The following is a 20,597-nucleotide window of genomic DNA, read 5'->3' as shown; positions in this document are numbered from 1 at the left end:
TTGGCTCGTATAGGGTACATGGAGGCAGATGGCAGTTTGCTCGTATAGGGTACATGGAGGGAGATGGCAGTTGGCTCGTATAGGGTACATGGAGGGAGATGGCAGTTAGTTGTTATTCAGGGTATGTGGGGTAGGTGTTAGTTCAGTAGTTGTAGGCCCTCTGGGACATGGTGATTGGCTGGTGTAGGATACATAGGGGAAGGGGGCAGTTAACTGGTTTTAGAGTAAGTGGCAGGAGGTGGGAATTAGGGTACCTGGGTATCTAGGTAAATGTAGTGTCCTAGAAATGTTTGACTCTCCTGAATCTTCCAACTTTCCCAGATTTTCGGAGTGTATTGAATCCCATTTTATTAAATATTTTCTGGCAACATAACAAAACAGATATCTGACTTAGTACATTGTCTTATTTTTTTGGGAGGATCAAAATGTACAACATGAACAGTACAAGTGGTTTACACTGCCCGGATGAATGGGAAGAGGTCCGGTGAATGGGGAGTTGGGGGTTTCCAGCTCCTGGGTGGGATGGCCCTGAGCTGTATGGTGATGGATGGGGTTGAGAAGGTAAAGCACAGGGGGAGGTCAGGTGAGGCTGCACTTTACTGGCTGTGTGCTAGGAATGGCCAGCAGGTTGGGAGGTGAGGGGGAGAGGACAGATTCACTCAGATGAATTAATGATACTAAGAAGAGGCCATGAGAAAGCTTTGCACTTAGGAACAATAAAAGTGTAATATGCAGTGACAGCTTACCATAAAAGTGTTAGCTCTTTAGACAAATTGCTGTCAGGTACAGCTCCAGGCCAGTCCATTGGTCATAGCGATCAAGAAATGCGGCTTCTCTGTTATTCAATCTGCTCTGCACGAATTGAATAATTATTATTGTTATTGATTTGTATTTATTTACCACCGACATCTCCAAAGTTATCTCACTAAATGGCCCCCAGGGGCTCACAATGTCCCTATCATACTCATCAACAGAGACCAATTTGTGGGTGCAAGTCACTGACCTAACTGCATGTGTTTGGGATTTACGAAGAAGCTGGAGTGCTCAGAGGAAACTCACACAAACACGGGGAGACCCTGCAAACTCCATGCAGATAATGTCCTGGCTGAGATTCTTACCTGGGACCCAGCGCTGCAAAACCAAAAAATGTGATAGGGAAGCAACATTCACTTTGAAGGCAAAGCATTTAAAAAAACAGCACCAATACAATGTACTGCACTACATCATGCTGTGCTGCATGTATCAGCTTGCAGGGCAGTACTGCACATGCTTGGCTGAACATTGCTGCAGCGGGCTGATGTGAATGGTCCTGCATTATAAGATGCATTATGTTCTGATTTTGCATTGCACTAAAGCACAGTGAAACGCGTATGTTTCCTCCTGGCGTACACACAGCACCAATGCATCATCAATGTTTTACATCCCAACAATGCAGAGATGTCATTAAGTACAGATACACATTAAGAATAATTATAGTGCCTCGGCAACACGTTCAGACATTTGTGTATGGCTTCTTTTTTTTTTTTTTTTGCATTACTTTATACCCATTGACACAAGTATTTATTATTCACCTTTTCATTCATTCATTGTGCATTTTTGTGCTGGCTTCTAAAATCAGTGCTTTCTTCATGCCAATGAAATGAATAAATTGCCATGCTACATAGAATGCATCTGCACTATTTTTGGCAATGCACAGGTGTGAAGTTGCACCTTGGGAAAGCTCAGACACATGTTAGTAAATGAGAACTAGAAAGGTGTGAACACTACAACACACCTAGCAGCACAGAAAGCACAAGTGCAGAAATGTGCAGCTGCAATGTTTCTGTTGTAATCATACAATGCAGAAATACTGCAAGGAATCTCAATCTTTCATCTGAAGTCACTTATTTTTTTCATCTGGAAGGGGAAGTGTTGGAAGAAAGTATCTTTGTATCTCCCAGCCTGTGAAACGAGTTAGCTTTGGAGATGCTGTAAATGCAGCAAGCAGGCGGACAGGGAGGGCCAAGCCCAGGGAGGTGGGAGCAATTGTTAGGATAGGATCAGCACAAGTCCTTGTATCCCAGAGCATGCCATGGGGTGGCTCAGAGAATCATCCCTCTGCTTACAAGTGAAGGCAGGCCAGCAAGGTAAGTTAGATAATATCTTCATACAATTTGTTGGGGGGCTGCCAGGTTGGGGGGTGAATGTTTATAGGAAACCTTTGCACCATAAATCCTGTGCAGACTTCACTTCTTATTTTATTTGCCTTTCACCTCCTGGATTATGGAAGCCCAGCTGGATTATCAATAGGATTTTACGGAAATGGTGCACAGCCGGTCACCCAACCTAAAGGGAATCTCTGGCCCTTCTCACCCCATGCGTTTTATTCTTCCTGCCCAACCTATTGGTCTCTGAATGCGGTCTCACTTTGCTACCCCTTAGTTATGTTCCAAAGATTCCGATACCATTAATGATATTGGCCAGGAGTTGTTTTTTATCTCTGAGCTGCTGCACAGTTTTCGGCTTTTTTATGTTTCTGCTCCTGGGGTGTCCCAGAGGGCACCTAGAATGCTGGCAATGTACAGAATGATGGGTGACGTTAACCCTTATCTGTCAGGATCACGGCAAAGGTTAAATACCATAACCAAGTATGGATGTGGGCAAATATTTGCCTTACCCCTCTGTTTTATGAATGTATTATTGCTTCTTTACTGAACCTTGGATTGTTTGCATTGTATTGTCCGCTCACGTATTGTGACGAGACGGTGAATGCAGATTGTACAGATTGTTCCGTTAACACCTTCGTTACCGCACAGGTCAGCTCTTGGAATGATCCGTATTCCATCATTAAAGGAAAGCCCTTCCATGTGCGGCTGCTCAGACCAGATTGCCATAAATCACTTTAATGAGAGATAAAATATAAGTGGGGCAGGCAGCTGGGAGTTTATCAGCTTTATTGGCTTTTCCCAATTTTCCTTACGTTAATCACGTTACATGCCGATTAACCAAATAATCTTTTTACATAGGAAGTGTTTACTACACCTAAAACCTGCAGGAATTTGTAAGATTATCTCGCAGCTATTACTGTGCAGGTAGAGAATCATATTACTAGGTAAAGGTTAACAATTCGTGGTGAAGCAGCAGGTAGATTGTTTCGGCTTGTTCTGGGAGTGACAATGTGGCAAAAACCCTCAATTCTTCAATATTGACACACAACTGTCTAAAAGAAGAATTTCCTTTACTTTGTAGAGTTCCTCAAGCTTCTATGAGATTATTAGTAAAACAAAAAACATCCCCAGGAGTGCCAAAAAGAGAATTGGATATTCATTCCCTTCTTTACCCCCCGAATATTTCCCGTGTTGTGATATGTTATGGCACAGTATGCTGGTTGGATACACAGGACACCAAGCATAGAACCCTCCATTGGATGATACGGCCATTTAATGACATTTCCTTCTTCTGCCTGTCATTTCGGAAAGGTCACAAATTCCCGACAGCGTTCCTAGGACGTTACACGTTTATAGCGAGGGAATTCCCCCGTAATCACTCACTGGATGTCCACGTTCTCCGTAGACGATTGTCCGCTGTAATGTGCAGCACTTGTGTCATGTGGGGGACTGGGACTCAAATTTCACCGCAGGAACAGAGAAATGTCTTTGGGCTCAGTGGGTGGCGGTGGGTGAATTCCCCCTCGATGGGGGGATATTATGAAAGAATGAGCACATGTGAATGTTTGCGTGTTGCTTTGAGTAAACAAATATAAAGCTGATCTCTTTTCTTCATGGCGCAGTAATCCGGTTACTTTTGGTAACTACAATGTTTTAATATTGTTGTCGGGTTACACAATGGATGTCTGTAATACGACAGGTGCAAGGGATTGCCAAAGGTGTGATTGTAGCCCATGGTTGGACCCAGGGTGGGTTTTAGGGGAGGCAAATTGGGCAATTTTCCAGACCAAAAAGTTAATATTATTATTACACAGTATTTATATAGTGCCGACATATTATGCAGCGCTGTACAAAGTCCATAGTCATGTGACTAGCTGTCCCTTAGAGGAGCTCACAATCTAATGTCCCTACCATAGTCATATGTCATTACCACAGTCCAAGGTCAATTTTGGGGGGAAAACCAATTAAACTAACTGCATGTTTTTAGAATGTGGGAGGAAACCGGAGTACCCAGAGGAAACCCACGCAAACACCGGGAGAACCTGCAAACTCCATGCAGATAGTGTCCTGGCCGGGATTCCAACCTGGGACCCAGCGCTGCAAAGGCCGGAGTACTGCCCAGTTGCTGCAGGGAGTTAGGATGCCGTATATTTGGGAATTTGACTAAAGATTCACCCAAGGGCCCATTTTACCTAAACCCGTCCCTGGTTAATTATGACTTTGCAGTAAAAATTTGTGTGTCACTTCTAAATGCAAATCAGGACAAAAAAAGCTACAGGAACCTGAGAAATGTGACATTTGCATTTTGGTTTGGAAAAATCAACATTTATGACAATTTTTATACCACACGCTCCTTAAAAGCACCTCCTGGTTAGTAAATAAGAGGCATTGATATAAACTCCCCCCAATTATTATCATAAAGGGAAAAGGAGCAATACTATATATTAAGATTCCATTGCAGCCAATTCTAGAACAGACTCTTCATGAGATGGGGAATTGAAGAATCATTTGAATAGATGCCGGGTCATCTCTGGTTCTATGGAAATTTTTCTTTCATGCGGTGACAAAACGAATCATTTTCATGTCCTGTGTTTAGCTCTTTTAGTGGTTCCTGTTGTTGGTTGTTCAAGAAAAAGTGAATTTGCATGGTCCGGCCATAATATTTCCATCTGTTTTTGTGGGTTTGATAGGAAAAACATTATCAATGCCGGATAATATTGTGATGAAAATATTAAGGAGTCGTGCCCATCTCCTGAATTCTTTAATTTTTACTATTAAGATCAGATTTATGGCACATAAAAAGATCATGAACATGATAAAAGTATATTGGACCTTCCAAATGGAATCACTCCTAGCCTTTCCCCCATCTTTCCAATTACATTTCACCTCTTATAATATGTCCTTCCATATTGTAGACAATACTCTACGTCTGGCCATTTCCCTACATTTCTTATTAATTTTTCATGGATATAATATCCTCCAATATCCAACACAGCCTCAGCCTTTTTACCATGGGGGAAGCCTTGAAATAAATTTCAGGGCCCCTTCTATAATATTATATCCACAGATCACAGTATATTAGTGTGGTGGTCAGTGGGAAAAATTCCTCTTACATTGCTGGCCATTGGGAAGAATGTCACCCTTACAGATAGCCATAAAGATCATTGGTGTCACTTATACTGACCTGAGAGGTGCAAACTGCCCAAGGAACCCCCAGCAACCTCTGGAGGAACCCTGCATGAAGAACTTTTCTCCAACATGTCCCTCCAAAAGGTAAGGAAACTCTGCTCCTGACCTTTCCTCTCTACCCTGGATATCAAATCATCCAACATGCCCCATCATGAGGGAGAAATGACTCTGCTCTATTCTTTTATGATGACTACCAAGACTGGGATATCCATCATTGAGCTCCATAACATTGAAATTATTACTTACATTTCCTTTTTTTCTTCCTTTGGATGGTTGGCAATGTTATCAGAAATGGAGAATAAAGGAAGCACTAAGTTATGGAGTCTTGTAGGACGTTGTGATAATCAGTGGTGGGTATGATCATAAATCCAGAGAGGCAGAGTATGTTCTATGTTATGGAGGTTCTTGTAGGAAGTTGTGTTATTCCAATGGTGGATTTAATCAGAAACCTCAAGAGAATGGCAGTAGGCACTAAGTTATGGAGTCTTGTAGGACGTTGTGATATCCTGATGGTCGGTGTAATCATAAAGATAGAAAGAGGAGAAGAATATTTTCTATGTTTTGGAGAATCATTATCATTGTATAGATATCATTGTAGAAGGATGTGATATCCTGGTGGTGGGTATAGTCATACAGCTAGAGAGAAGGCCAGGAGAAGAGTATATCCTATGTTACATGGAGTCTTGTAGACGTTTGTGATATCCTGGTGGTTGGTGTATTCAGAAACCTAGAGAGAAGGTTAGAAGCAGAGTAAGTTCTATGTTCTACAGGGAATCTTAGGAGGTTGTGATATCCTGATGGTGGGTTTAATCACAAAGGTAGAAGGAGAAGAGTTTGTTATGGAGGGTCTTGTAGAAGGATGTGATATCCCGGTGCTGAGTATACTCATACAGCTAGAGAGAAGACCAAAAGCATATTCCCACCCTTACAAGGAGTCTTGTAGAAGGATGTGATATCCCGGTGCTGAGTATACTCATACAGCTAGAGAGAAGGCCATGAGAAGAGTATTTCCTATGACACAGAGAGTCTTGTAGAAGGTTGGGATATCCCAATGGTGGGTTTAATCAGAAAGGTAGAGAGAAAGACCAGGAGTATTTCCTACAGAGTCTTGTAGAAGGATGTGATATCCCAATGGTGGGTTTAATCAAAAAGGTAGAGAGAAGGCCATGAGAAGAGTATTTCCTATGTTACAGAGAGTCTTGTAGAAGGATGGGATACCCCAATGGTGGGATTAATCAGAAAGGTAGAGAGAAACACCAGGAGTCTTTCCTACAGAGTCTTGTAGGTTGAGATATCCAGATGGTTGGTGTAATCAGAAACCCAGAGAGAATTCCTGTAGTATTTTCTAAGGTATGAATGATGTGATTCTAAGGTAGAATGATGTGATATGCTCATGGTGGGTTTGGAAAGGTAGCGTGAATTCCAGGAGAATAGTATGTTCTATGATATGGAGGGTCTTGTAGAAGGATGTGATATACCGGTGCTAAATATACTTATACATCTAGAGAGAAGACCAAAAGCAAATTCCCAACCTTACAGAGAGTCTTGTAGAAGGTTGTGATATCCCAGTGGTGGGTTTAATCAGAAAGGTAGAAAGAAAGGCCAGAAGAAGAGTATTTCCTACAGAGTCTTGTAGAAGGTTGAGATATCCTGATGGTTGGTATAATCTGAAAGCTAGAGAGAATTCCAGAAGCAGTGTATTTTCTATGGTATAGTAAGTCTTATAGGAGGTTAGGGTATCCTGGTGGTGGGTTTAATCATAAAGCTAAGGTGAAGGACAGGAGAAGAGTATGTCCTACCTTACAGATAGTCTTGTAGAAGTTTGTGATAATATGGTGGTTGGTGTAATCAGAAACCTAGAGAGAATTCTGGTAACAGAGAATGTTCCATGGTATGGAGGGACTTGTAGAAGAATGTGATTTCCTGATATTGGGTTCCGAAAGGTAGAAGAGTTCCAGGAAAAAAGTATTTCCTTCCTTACAGAGAGTCTTGTAAGAGGTTGTGATATCCTGATGGTTGGTTTAATCAGAAAGGTAGAGAGAATTCTAGGAGAAAGGTTCTATGGTATGGAGGTTCTTGTAGGAGGTTGTGATATCCCGATGGTGGGTTTCATGAGAAAGATAGAATTCCAGTAGAAGAATATGTTTTATGTTATTGAGTATCTTGTAGGATGTTGTAATATCCTAATGGTGGGTATATTAATAAAGTTAGAGAGAAGGCCAGTAGAAGAGTATTTCCTACCTTACATAGAGTTCTATAAGGTTGTGATATCCTGATGGTGGGTGTATTTGGAAAGGTAGAGAGAATTCTGTGGAAGAGTATGTTCTATGGTATGGAGGTTCTTGTAGAAGGCTGTGATATGCTGGTGGTTGGTATATTCATAAATCTAGAGAGAAGGTCAGGACAGAGTATGTTCTATCTTATGAAGAATCTTGTAGGATGTTCTGATATTTGTAAATTCATAAAGCTAGAGAGACAACCAGTAGAAAAGTATTTTCCACCTTACAGAAGGTCTTGTGACATCCTAATGGTGGCTGTGATCATAAAGATAGATAGAAGGTCAGAAACAGAGTATTGCCTACCTTACAGAGAGTCGTGTGATATTGGGTTGGTGGGTGTAATCAGAAATTCTTAGAAAAGACCAGAAGAGTATGTTATGCAGGTTCTTTCAGGGGGTTGTGATATCCTGGTGGGCATAATCATTCATCTATAGAGAAGGACAGGAGCAGAGTATTCCCTACCTTCTTGTGATAGTTGGTGGTTGGTGAAATAAAAATTACACAGCAGAGTATTTTCCATGGTATGGAGGGTCTTGTAGGAGGTTGTGATATCCTGGCGGGTATATTCATAAATCTATAGAGAAGTGAAGGAGCAGAGCAGAGGTTAAATATTTATTGTTGGGTATACCCATTAAGTATGATATTAAACAACGGTGAGAAGTGAAGGAGCAGAGTATTTTCTATGTTATGGGGATTCTTGTAGGAGTTTGTGATATCCTGGCGGGTATATTCATTCATCTATAGAGAAGGACAGGAGCGGAGTGATATTTGGTGGTTGGTATAAGGTAGACTGAATTCCAGGAGAAGAATATGTAGTATATTATCAATGTTCCTGTAGGAGGTTGTAATATTTGTTGCTGGGTGTAAATATAAATCTATAGAGAAGTGAAGGAGCAGAGTACTTTCCATGTTATAGAGGGTCTTGTAGGAGGTTATATATTTATTGTTGGGTATACCCCTTAAGTATATATATAACAACAGTGAGAAGTGAAGGAGCAGAGTATTTTCTATGTTATGGTGGTTGTATTTTGTTACATATTTGATATATATATGGCACGAGTAGGGAGGCTGTGACCCGGCCAGGATTACATTGAAGGAGCACTAAGGTGGTCAGTGTTTTATTCCTATGTTTATTCATACCTGGATGAAAAAAGCTGCAGGTGGAACTCGTTTTACTATTCTTACACTGTGGTGAAAAGGTGTTATTATTAGCATAAAGGGGTCGCAGCACCTACTGCATCAATCAAACTATTAGTGGATATGTGTTGATACGTGGTACATATATTCCTTGAATAGAAGACACATAATTCCCATTGGACAATATATGGAGTTGACAAATTGGGACACACAAAGTACACACATACAGTTTGATGTGCTTAGAATACTGCGTCCCTCTGAGGAAGCCTACGGGTGAAAGGGCTTGACAGTACAAATTGATTGACATGAATACTTTTTGTGAAATGAATGCCAGAACTATAATATTAATGCAAGTTTGTGACGTGTTTTTAAAGTGATATATAATAAATCAAATTCTTTTAATGGTACTTCTATCCCTGGTTGTTTGTCATAAGCACCTAAAAAATCCTGATACACCATACATAGAAATTTGGGTTTAAATATATTTGTTGTTGGGTTACCGTACCGGAGCAGAGTGTTCTATGTTATGGGGATTGTTGTAGGAGGTTGTGATATCATGGCGGGTATATTCATACATCTATAGAGAAGTGAAGGAGCAGAGTGTTTTCTAAGCTATATATATATATATATTGTTATATATTTGTTGTTGGGTACATGATATAAGAGCAGAGAGTATTTTCTATGCTATGGATGTTCTTGTAGGACGTTGTATTTTGTTATATATTTGTTTTGGGTATATGATATAAGAGCAGAGAGTATTTTCTATGCTATGGATGTTCTTGTAGGACGTTGTATTTTGTTATATATTTGTTGTTGGGTATATAGTATGAGAGCAGAGTGTTCTATGTTATGGGGATTGTTGTAGGAAGTTGTGATATCATGGCGGGTATATTCATACATCTATAGAGAAGTGAAGGAGCAGAGTGTTCTATGCTATATATATATATTGTTATATATTTGTTGTTGGGTATAGAGTATGATATAAGAGCAGAGAGTATTTTCTATGCTATGGATGTTCTTGTAGGACGTTGTATATTGTTATATATTTGTTTTGGGTATATGATATAAGAGCAGAGAGTATTTTCTATATTATATTTAGCTATGTAGGAATTATTCATGTAACTTGCAGTCCGCCCTCCAGAAGCTTGGGGTACTGATATGGTTAATACAGCAGGATTAGGTTACCCGCCAAGGTCCTGCGTCATTTTTCTGACCCTGGGAAATGGCCCGTTACCCAATCCTATCATTGTATTTGGTAGCTGTGGGTCTGTGTGACAGCGACATGTACGCTCTGTAGTATAATGAGGATTGGATATCGGTGGTCACGACACGGATGCCATGCTGTCATACATTACTGACGTTGTATCATGATATTGTGTGCCAAGTTTCAGCCCCAATTATTTATGCCAATCAGAAGATGGAGCAGCACCAGATCTGATTGGGCCAAACAAGTGATTGCAATGCTGATAAAGTTCTGGGCAGATACTTGGCAGTTCCTAGATAAATGACATTGGCTTGGTACTTCTATTTTTCTCTCCTCTCTCCCCGCAGGCACTCAGTGGATCTACTCCGAGCTCGCCCCGGTCCACCCGTCCCTCGTCACCCTCATTCCTGGACAAGCTTGGTCCCGTAATAGATTATGGTGCCGTGGAACTGGATTTAAACTGGGCTCACCCCCTGGAGATGCTCAGTTTTGCCCTAGGGGACCTCACCGTCAATTTACGACACCGCGGGAGGAATCAGATACAAATTTCCAACCAACTGCAGCGGAGGATTGTATATTATGGGCGTGTATGTGGGGAGGACAAATTCACAGAGGAAGAGAATCATGAATGGATCGCAGCAGATAAGACGTCTGCACAGCTAAACACTCGGCCCAGAACCGCCTGGGATCGCCAACAAACCGAGAGATCGTCTGAGAGCGGCAGCAAGCACAACCTGAGTCACGGTGAGACCCTCTATGATACATTTATATTATATTATGTTATATTATGTTATATTATGTTATATGTTATATTATGGTATACTATATTATATTATGTTATGGTATGGTATGTTATATTATATTATGTTATGTTATGTTATGTTATGTTATATTATGTTATGTTATATTATGTTATGTTATATTATGGTATGGTATGTTATATTATATTATGGTATATTATAATATATTATATTATATTATATTATGTTATGGTATATTTTATTATATCATGTTATGTTATATTATATTATATTATGGTATATGTTTTTTATGTTATGTTATTTTATGTTATATGGTATTTTATATCCAGGCATGCACGGTAACTGCAATCTATATATATATATATATATATATATATATATATAGTATATATATAATATATATAATCATCGCTTTTTTTTGCTGCAAAATTTTATTTTTTTATATTTGCTTTCATTATTTAGCTTCCTTGTCAATAGACTGTGAGATATCATTTCGGTGCCATAGGCAGTGCATTGGTTTATGGGCAGAACTGACTGATAGGCAAAGCAGATTGAGAAATATTAAAGTAGAACCACTGTGCAGAACAACTTGATACTAACCCCAGCCTGGGAATAGAATGAGCCAAATATTCATATATAGCAATAAAGCTTTTATAACATTGACTCTTCATTCACACATATGGAGTGCTTTGGGATATGTTGATGGAAGGATCTGGAAAGGTGCGTTTGGTTTTTATTGGTTGTGAATGAGACTTTCTATGCATTAAAGGAAGCGGAATGGAAGTGATAAGTTGGGGTTGTTTTAGGTTGTTCACCTTGCAAAGTGAATGATGGCTCTGCAAGAGATTTTTCACTTAGCTGAGTGAATGAGGTGAAGCTCATGTGCTGGGAAAATCAGGTTTTCTACATTGTGAATTTTTATCGTTTCCACCAAGCAATATTGAATATACATGAATATTTGTAGATTGATAAATCACCTTGCTAAGTGAGCAGCCTGAACTCCTTTAGTGAATTGATTCAGATACCAGGCAGCAAGGTGGCTCAGTGGTTAGCACTCCGATCTTTGCAGCGCTGGGTCTCAGGTTGGAATCTCAGCCAGGTCTCTATCTGCATGGAGTTTGCAGGTTCTCCCCGTGTTTGTGTGGGGTTCCTCCCACATTCCAAAAACATGCAGTGAGGTTAACTGTCATCCCCCGATACTGACCTTAGGCTGTGATAATGACATATGACTATGGTAGGGACATTAGATTGTGAGCTCCTTTGAGCGACAGCTAGTCACATGACTATGGACTTTGTACAGCTCTGCGTAATATGTTGCCGCTATATATATACTGTAATAATATTATATCTGTACAAAGTAAAGAGACAGTTGTCATCTGAACAGCTATTAGAAGATTTCCCTTCACCACCTGCTCTGGTGATAATTGTAACTTTTTGGGATTTTCCACCATTCTCTGTCCCAGTGGCAATGATCACACAGACAATGGATCTGATTCATTAAACTCCAAGACTTTCATGGGTGAACCTGGGTGAGATAGCTATGGATCTGGTCCAGGACTGAAAACATTTACCAAATATTATCAGTAATTTTGAAGAAATCCATTGCAGGTTTGCTGGATCACCCAGGTCCTCTCATGATAGTCTATGTTCTATGGTCTGGGAGAGCTTTAATAAATCAGATCCATTGTGCCGGTGATCATTGCCACTGAGACATCGATTGATGGAGAATCCAAAACAGTAATGGGGAAATCTTCCAATGGCTGCTCAGTCATGGAGAATAAATCAGACTAAAGCAGAGAGAGTGAATCCCCCGACTGGGGACATAGAGAGCATAAAGACCTGGCAGGGTGTCTAATCTTTCCCCACCCACTCCAGATTCACTATACTTTCACTATACATACACTATATAAAACACTCACCTGAGATGACAAAGAGAGACACCTTATAGAGCAAATCATTCTAGCACAGGACACGCCCTCTGCCACGCCCTCTGCCACACCCCAACTATGCAAATTACAAACAAATGATGTGCACAATACGGAATACAGTAATCTCATTGGATGAATAGATTTAGTGTAACATAACATGCAAATGTCACATCAGACCCAAAACAGGGGCAAAGTGAAGAAGAATTAAATTGTAGTTTAAAAATGAACCAAAAAAATTCCCCTTTATAGAATAAACTTTAGGAGGGGAAACATAAAATATTGCATTGCTATTCATTCCTTGCATCCGCATGTACATTGGCCCCGATTTCATAAAGCTCTCCAAGGCTGGAGAGGATACACTTTTATCAGTGAACCTGGGGGATCCAGCAAACCTGGAATGGATCTGGTCCAGGATTCAAAACATTTGCTATCAATTAACAAACGACTTTGAAGAAATCCATTCCAGGTTTGCTGGATCACCCAGCTTGACTGATGAAAGTGTATGCTCTACAGCCTGGGAGAGCTTTATGAAATCAGGCCCGTTGTGTGAATAATCGGCATTCATTTATTTGTTTAGCTTTGATTTACTTAAGGAGTTTGGGCGATTTTATCCCTCAGCAGGGGAAGGTGAAATCTCTCTTTGCAAAAAATACCCAAATATGTGCAAGAAAAAATGGTGAATGGAGTCAGCAGGGTATTCACTAGGCGTGAATGATCCATTTATTATGATTATTCACTCTCTGAAATGAATAGCTTTGGTAAATAAACGCAAAATCCAATATCCTGAGGATTCTATTCTGAGTGCATTTGCCCAATGAAAGAGAAATTCGGCTGGTCCTGGTATTGGCAGCTTTTGTGTGAATGCTGATTCATTTGCAGAGTGAATTATAGAGACCCCTAAGTATAGATATTTGTAACAGCCGCTTCTTTCCTGCACCCCCTCCCCCAGCATTGATGGTGATACCCGGATCCCGCCTGTACAATGTGTGACCGGGTGTCAATGCTGAACAATTAGTTATCAGGGACATGGCGTCATCACCCTATGACAGGAAGTGCATAAAGTGGACTCTAATGGCAGGATCACCAGATATTTCTAATGATTTCCCCCGGACCAAGTCTTTATAAATTGGCAGCATTATCTGCAGAATGGCTCGGTCCTGCTCCTGTTATTTCGGGGCTGATAACTCCAATTAAAGCAGTGAAATGATGTAAAACAAGTGAATGCACATAGCTCGGTAATGATGGAAATATTTGTTATCAAAACTCTGCTAAGCCGGAGATTATTAAACCCGAGGTTTTATCAGCCGCCACGGCCTGAAAACTGCGAGGCGTCAGACCTCTTTATGCTGAATTCCTCAAGGAAACCCCAAATGGATGGATTATTCCACAACTCCGGGTTCAATGACCAGCAGGGCTTCATGGATGGAAATTCTTGGCATAACTGCCGGGTGGGAAAAAAGGCCGAAAGTTATGAAAATAAATGAGATTTGCCCACAATTTGTTATAAAGCTGAATTCCAGGCCAGCAGCTAAATAAACAGATGACACTAATACATCTGAGCCGCTTCACCTGCCCATGGATTGGTTTTATATCTAGTTATTTCTAAGGGTTATATGGCGCTGTCACATAGCACAGCCCTGTCTATGGTCATATTATCTCATCTTCATTCCATCCACTCAGTGATGTTGTGTTGTGATTAGAGAATATTGGTGAAGTCACATCAGTCCCTGGCCTAAGGTCCTTACAATGGAATGTCTCCACCATGTGCGCCTATAGAGCCCGTGGGGTGGGTGGGCGTGAAAGCCCAGAAACACACCAACAAATGGAGACTCCATCCACTTGGTGCTACCAGGACCCAGCACTACAAAGAAAGAGTGATAATCACTATAGTGGCCCTATACTACATTGCCTGAGCACACCACCCAGAAACTCATTGTTCTAATACTTAGAACCTACATAGGACCTATTTTTATTTTTACTAAGTAGTTGTTTAGGAAGTCCTGGAAGCCAGTACAAGCATGGATGAAGACAATGCCAATATCCTAAACCTTCCTCCTTTTAGTCGCCATTACATGCAAGAGCCACCAGAACCCAAAGCTGTCCTAGAGTCACCATAAACCGAGGACCTCCTAAAAACACCAAGACCCCAGAACCTCAAATAGACACTTAAATCTTAGCACCTTACAAATTAAATATAACCACCAAGACTTTCTAGAGTCACCATAAAGATGGGACCTCCTGAAATTACCAAAATTTTAAGACATCCTAGTGTCGCCATGACTTCCTAAAATCCATAAGACCACAAAGTGTCACTAGAACCTTAGCACCTTACAAATTGACCCTAACCACCAGGACTTTCTAGAGTCACCATAAAGTAGGACCTACTAGATTCATCATAAACCTTGGACTTTCTAAAGTTATCATGATCCAAAGACCTACTAGAGTCACCATGAAGTAGGACCTACTAGAGTCATCACAAACCTGGGAACTCTTAAAGACACCATGATCCCAGGACCTCGAAGAGGCACTAAATCCTTAGCATCTCACACATACACAATAATTCTAGGAACTTTTGGAGTCGCCATAAACCAAAACCTCCTAGAATAGTTGTTTAAGAAGACATGGAAGCCAGTTGGAGCATGAATGAATGAATGAAGACAATGTCAATATCCCAAAGCTTCTTCCATTAGTCACCATTACCTGCAAGGGCCACTAGAAACCAAAGCCGTCTTAGAGTCACCAAAAAGCTAAACCAAAGACTTCATAGACACCATAGACTTCTTAAAATTACTAAGGCTCTAAGTACCTTACCACCTCACCCATGCGCCATAATTCTAGAACCTTGTAGAGTCACTATAAACCTAGGGCCTCACCAAAACCCCAAGACCTCAAAGAGTCGCTAAAACCTTGACACCTCACAAATCAATCATAACCACCAGGACTTTCTAGAGTCACCATAAAATAAGATCTCCTAGAGTCACCATAAACCAAAGACCTCCTAAAATCACTGTGATTCTAAGACCACCAAGAGTCACCTAAACTTTAGCACCTCACAAGTTGACCAGGGCTTTCAGAATCTCTATAAACCTAGGACCTCCTAATATCACCAAGACCCTAAGACCTCGAAGAGTCACTAGAACATTGGCACCTCACACATGCACCATAACTCTAGGACCTTGTAGAGTCACCATTAACCAAGACCTCCAAGAGTCACCAGAACTTTAGAGTCGCTCCAACCCCAGCACCTCCTGAAGTCACCATCCGCCTAAACCTCCTGAAGTCATCATACTGCTAGGACCTCATAGAGTCAGAACAGTTATTATTATATGAATCCTTATTTGTAGGGGTTGGATTACAAGAATTATTGGTGGGGTCACTTGAGAAGATGGTGAGGTAATTTGGATGAAGGGTGGGGGCAATTCTTATCAATCAAAGGAAGAGAGTTCCAAGCAATGAGGCAACCAAACTCCTGGAGCTGGAGACCAGAAGGGTCATTAAAGGAACATTTGTAGCTACATGAAGGTTTGGATGGTGGCTTAGGGTGTAGATGAGAAATATGAGTGTGCTGTAAATTGTAAATCGACGTGAAGGTAAATATTTGTTAAGAACAAAATTTGCTTGAATAAAATGTTGGTGAAACATTCTACATCATTGAAATGAGTTGAAGTCAATGAAAACTAAAATAAACTGGTTTTGGATGGTTTTTAAAGCTTGCATTGGATTTCTGTCCACCAGGTGTTACAGAAGCTTTGTTCAAATATGCCGGACCTGTTTATTGGTCTCTTGTTAGATAAGATCGTAACAATGACGCCTGAGAAGTCCCAACCTACCAACCTCAATGTCATGTGATCACCATGTCAGGGTTTAGTAGGGTCAATCAGGCTTTGTTTATCGTGATTTGTGGTTTTATTATCTAACAAAGCCGTGTACATTTTTGTTCAGGCAAACGTTACCATGACCTTACCAAAATTTGGGGAATGAAGGCAAATTTGGTAAATTGGCAATTCTCTATAGATTTTATTTTAAGGATCATAGGAAGAGAAGAGGTTGTCAGTGGATGAGGAATGGGTGGGATGGTGGTAGAAGGTTTGAGTCTTGTATAAGACATTGCAATCTGGCAGTTTTGGCCTCGGCAGTCTCCCTGGAGCTCCCAGGTAAGCAGTTTGTTGGCTCTCAGTTGGGTGATGACGCAGGTAAAGTCACTCGATCCGCGGCCGGGCAGAGGAATGCTGAAACAGCTTTGGGCTATGAATGAGCTGCAGGTGAAAGGAGCCTTCACTTTATACGAAAATAAACAGGGATAAAATATTCATTGGTGGTGAAAAGATAACATCATCTTATTCATGTAGAACAATCCAGCAGACTGAGGGCTTTGAAATCCTTCCAAAGAATGAGATTATAACACTCAAGGAGGTGACTGTAAGCTCTGCTAATTTATAGCCCGTTGCACAGCGTGTCATTTGGGGGAAGATTTGGGTGCTGTAATTAAAGACTTGAAAGAAAACCGAATACAAAAACAGCAGTTTGTTGATCGCCTTAACATAGGTTACACCAAGGATTTCAGTAACAGCACCTAAATCCGCTTCAGATTCCCAGAACAAAACCGGCAATGGCATGCCGCGTAGCCTGCCCAGCCTAATAGGTATAATTACACCTTGTAAAGTGAACATTTCATATATAATTTACGTTTCACAATACGGAATTTTTGTATAAACTTCCCAAGCGCTGCACTATTTCTGGCTATGAATATTACTGATGAAGAATTTTGTCCTGGTTTCTCATGCTGGGGTGGAAGCCAATTATAAAAATAGCCAATTTCCTAAACAAGACACCAAAAATAACTTGTCTACGCCCCGCCCATACTATTACAAGTAACCAATGGGATTCTTTATATTGCGACACAACTATTGTGATATTAAGTCCAAATCAGATCTTGAAGTTGTGTAAGCAAAACAAAAAGTTTGTATGGTTAAATCGGGACTCCAACCATTTTCTGCTCCAGCTGTTTTTGCCTCCAAAGCTGAGCTGCTGTTTCATTTTCCAACTCTCCTTCCCATTACATACCTGTGATTTTTGAGTAATGGGCATTGCTATGGGTGCACTTCCAGACCCCCAACCTCCCAAATAACCCAGCACAATCTTACACAGGGCATCCCGGCTACACCAGGTGCTGCTCACAGCCATGTGGTGCATACAATGTGCATGGAGACAGTTTTATCTGGATTGGGTTAGATGGGGTGCCCATTGCCGCCCCATGTACCCTGAATTATGGGACACCTGAACTCCTCTCATATGACAAGTAACCTGAGTGGTCCCACTCCCCACCCCCATGGGAGCTTCCTGGAAAATACTGATACTTTGGAAGTGTCTCCTGAGTAGCATTGACTAGTTTTATAATGATTGTTGGATGAAGTTTGGTTAAAAAAATAACTTTATAATAATTTTGGTTAAATAAATCACAACTATTTTTACTAGATAAGCTTTTTTCTAAAGGTAAAAATCTTTCCTTTTTTTCCAGCATTTTTAAAAAGAAAAAGGGAAAGCTCCTCCCCTTCTCTCATTACTGCCGTGGCAGTAAAAACTGAACGCCAGCGAAGAGCCTCCGGGGATGCCAATGTCACAGATCTCAGGAGGCTTTGGGCTGCTCTTAGTTGATGTCTTAGGGTCACAAGCAGGTCAAAATTTTAGTAATACTGGAAGCAGACAAGAGTTCTTTCTCTAACTTGTTCAAACCCAATATGTACGACAGTCAGAACTCTTGTCTCTGCTTTTACTAACATTTTGGTACTACTTGTGACCCCTAAGACTAAGTCATCATCAAGAGGATGTTTCTTTTTCATACCGGAACTTCCTTAACATGGATACTTTTAAGTTTCGACCTCCCCTGAGGAGGCAACACAGTGAAACGCGTTGGGTACAGAGGCGGCCATGCTTTCTTTAATAACTCTATCCAAGTTTACAATTATTCTTTGTTAGTCTGACTTTGTCTAGTGCCATCATGGCTTTCAGGACATTACTACAACTAATAGTTCTCATGTTACCTTTAAGTAAATCTTACAATTGTTTGCCAAAAAAGCCCCCTCATCTTATCTTTATACCCCTATTTTGGGGTCGGCATGAAATATTTTATTGTAACACTATTGTGGGGAATGTGTAGTATTACCTTTTCTATTATGGACTCTATTTATAAAAGAGGGAATCAGATATTCCCTTAAACATTCCTTTGTGGGAATCTTCCATGTCCACTTCCTAACCAAATACTTCAGTTTACATCTGCTGGATAAGTCCAGGAAATTCTGCCCTCATTCCAATATTCTTACCCAGCCTGGATTTGCAGCATCAACACAAGCTATCGGAATCCTGGCTGATATGTGTTGTCTCTATTAAAGCCATCAGTGAAGCTGGGTGATGCAGCAAACCTGGAATGGATTTCTTAAAATCATTTGCTTTTCTTTACCAAATGTTTTCAGTCCTAGACCAGATCCATTCCAGGTTTGCTGGATCACCCAGGTTTTCCCATCTATCCTCTGCAGTCTTGGAGAGCTTTAATAAAATCAGTCCGTAAATATTAGAATTCAATCTTTCATGTTTCAGTCACTCAGTCAGCAACAGAAAGCTGCCATGGCCTTTGTGTATGCATATGAGATGTACTCCATGCTACAAAGTCCGTCATCAGTGACAGCATTCCATGGCGTTCCTTGGCAGTTCTTCATTCCCACCAGGAAATGCCAGATTCCCCGTTTTATAAATAGAGCTCTATATGTCAATATTTTATGTGCATTTCATTTACTATGTGTAGAAATCCAAAAGCCTTGATACTGCTGCTGGGTGCCATTGTCTTTGCTGTGATGTCGGCAGCTTTATCAGATGCGGAGTTGTCACTTAAATGATACGTTATTCATGAGCAGCTTCATAATAGGTCATGGAGGAGCTGGGCCAACACAGACAGTAATCGGACACTCCCAGGAGAGGAGGGTCGGGGTGTACAAGGAGGGAAGGGAGAATGTGATGGGAATTGTCTCACCCTGGAGTAAAGGCAAAACACAAGATATTTAAAATTGTTTATGGGAAGAAGACACATAGCATTAAAAATAAATGTTTTTTCTTTTTTTTATTGTTGGAAAAGGAACCTAAAGGCCCTTTATATGGTGAAATGTAATTGGCGTTCCTGGACGCACAACAAACTGCTCAGGAGATTGTGATCACAATTATCCTATCCTCCCCCATTCAGGTGAATAGGAGAGCATGGGACCACAGATGAGTCCATGGCAGAACACTGAGGCTCATTGTGGGTCGGAAATAGCTCCAACACATAAGCGAGGACACTCCGAGCACCATCGCTCTGTGACAGACAGCTGTCCGGGGTGACACATGGCGGCCACATGGCCAGTCATTTCTGACTGAAGCAGCTTTGGTATCGGTGAATACTGAAAATCTATATTTAGGCAAACGCTCCTCCGACTGCACACCCTGAGGCTTTTGTCTCTGAACAATCATTGTGTGCTTGTACCCAAACTGCCGGCAGGGCGACTGATGACACCCAGATTCGGAGATTTCAGCCTAGAAGACGCCCCGACCGGATCTGTGCAGCCTCCAAACATCCATTCACCCAAATAAACCATTACGTCTATTTATAAAGCTGTGAATGTGACTTTCACCAAACATTCTCTGGTGGTAAATCAATCAGTGGCATGTAAAAGCTCAACACCAGGAAGATTTTCCTGCACAGAATGTTTGGTGAATGTCAGATTCACAGATTTATAAATACAGCCTATTGTGTGTCAGGTTACAAAATGTAAAAGCCGCTCTAATGGGACCAAACCTCCCAAAAACAGCCCGATGGTTACTAGAAAGTGCCGGGTGGTGACCCAATCCATTTTACAGGTGGAAGCCAGACGGAACATTACAGCCGTGCAATATCCGACCATCAACGCACTCATAGCAATAACACT

General features: G+C 41.0%; 1 protein-coding gene across 1 annotated transcript in view; it reads left to right on the top strand.

Moving 5' to 3' along the window:
- Positions 1 to 2,075: 2,075 nt before the first annotated feature.
- Positions 2,076 to 20,597, top strand: part of ARTN (artemin) — a 41,489-nt gene continuing 22,967 nt past the window's right edge. The window contains exons 1-2 of the mRNA XM_072419308.1: positions 2,076 to 2,126; positions 10,304 to 10,700. Coding sequence (XP_072275409.1) covers positions 10,436 to 10,700 — 265 coding nt within the window. The 5' untranslated portion in view covers positions 2,076 to 2,126; positions 10,304 to 10,435. The remainder of the gene's footprint in view (positions 2,127 to 10,303; positions 10,701 to 20,597) is intronic.

The sequence above is a fragment of the Pyxicephalus adspersus genome, chromosome 8, assembly GCF_032062135.1.
Source record: "Pyxicephalus adspersus chromosome 8, UCB_Pads_2.0, whole genome shotgun sequence".
Taxonomy (NCBI): Eukaryota; Metazoa; Chordata; class Amphibia; order Anura; family Pyxicephalidae; genus Pyxicephalus; species Pyxicephalus adspersus.
The sequence above is the reverse complement of the archived record's forward strand: the minus strand, read 5'-3'. Positions and strand labels throughout refer to the sequence as shown.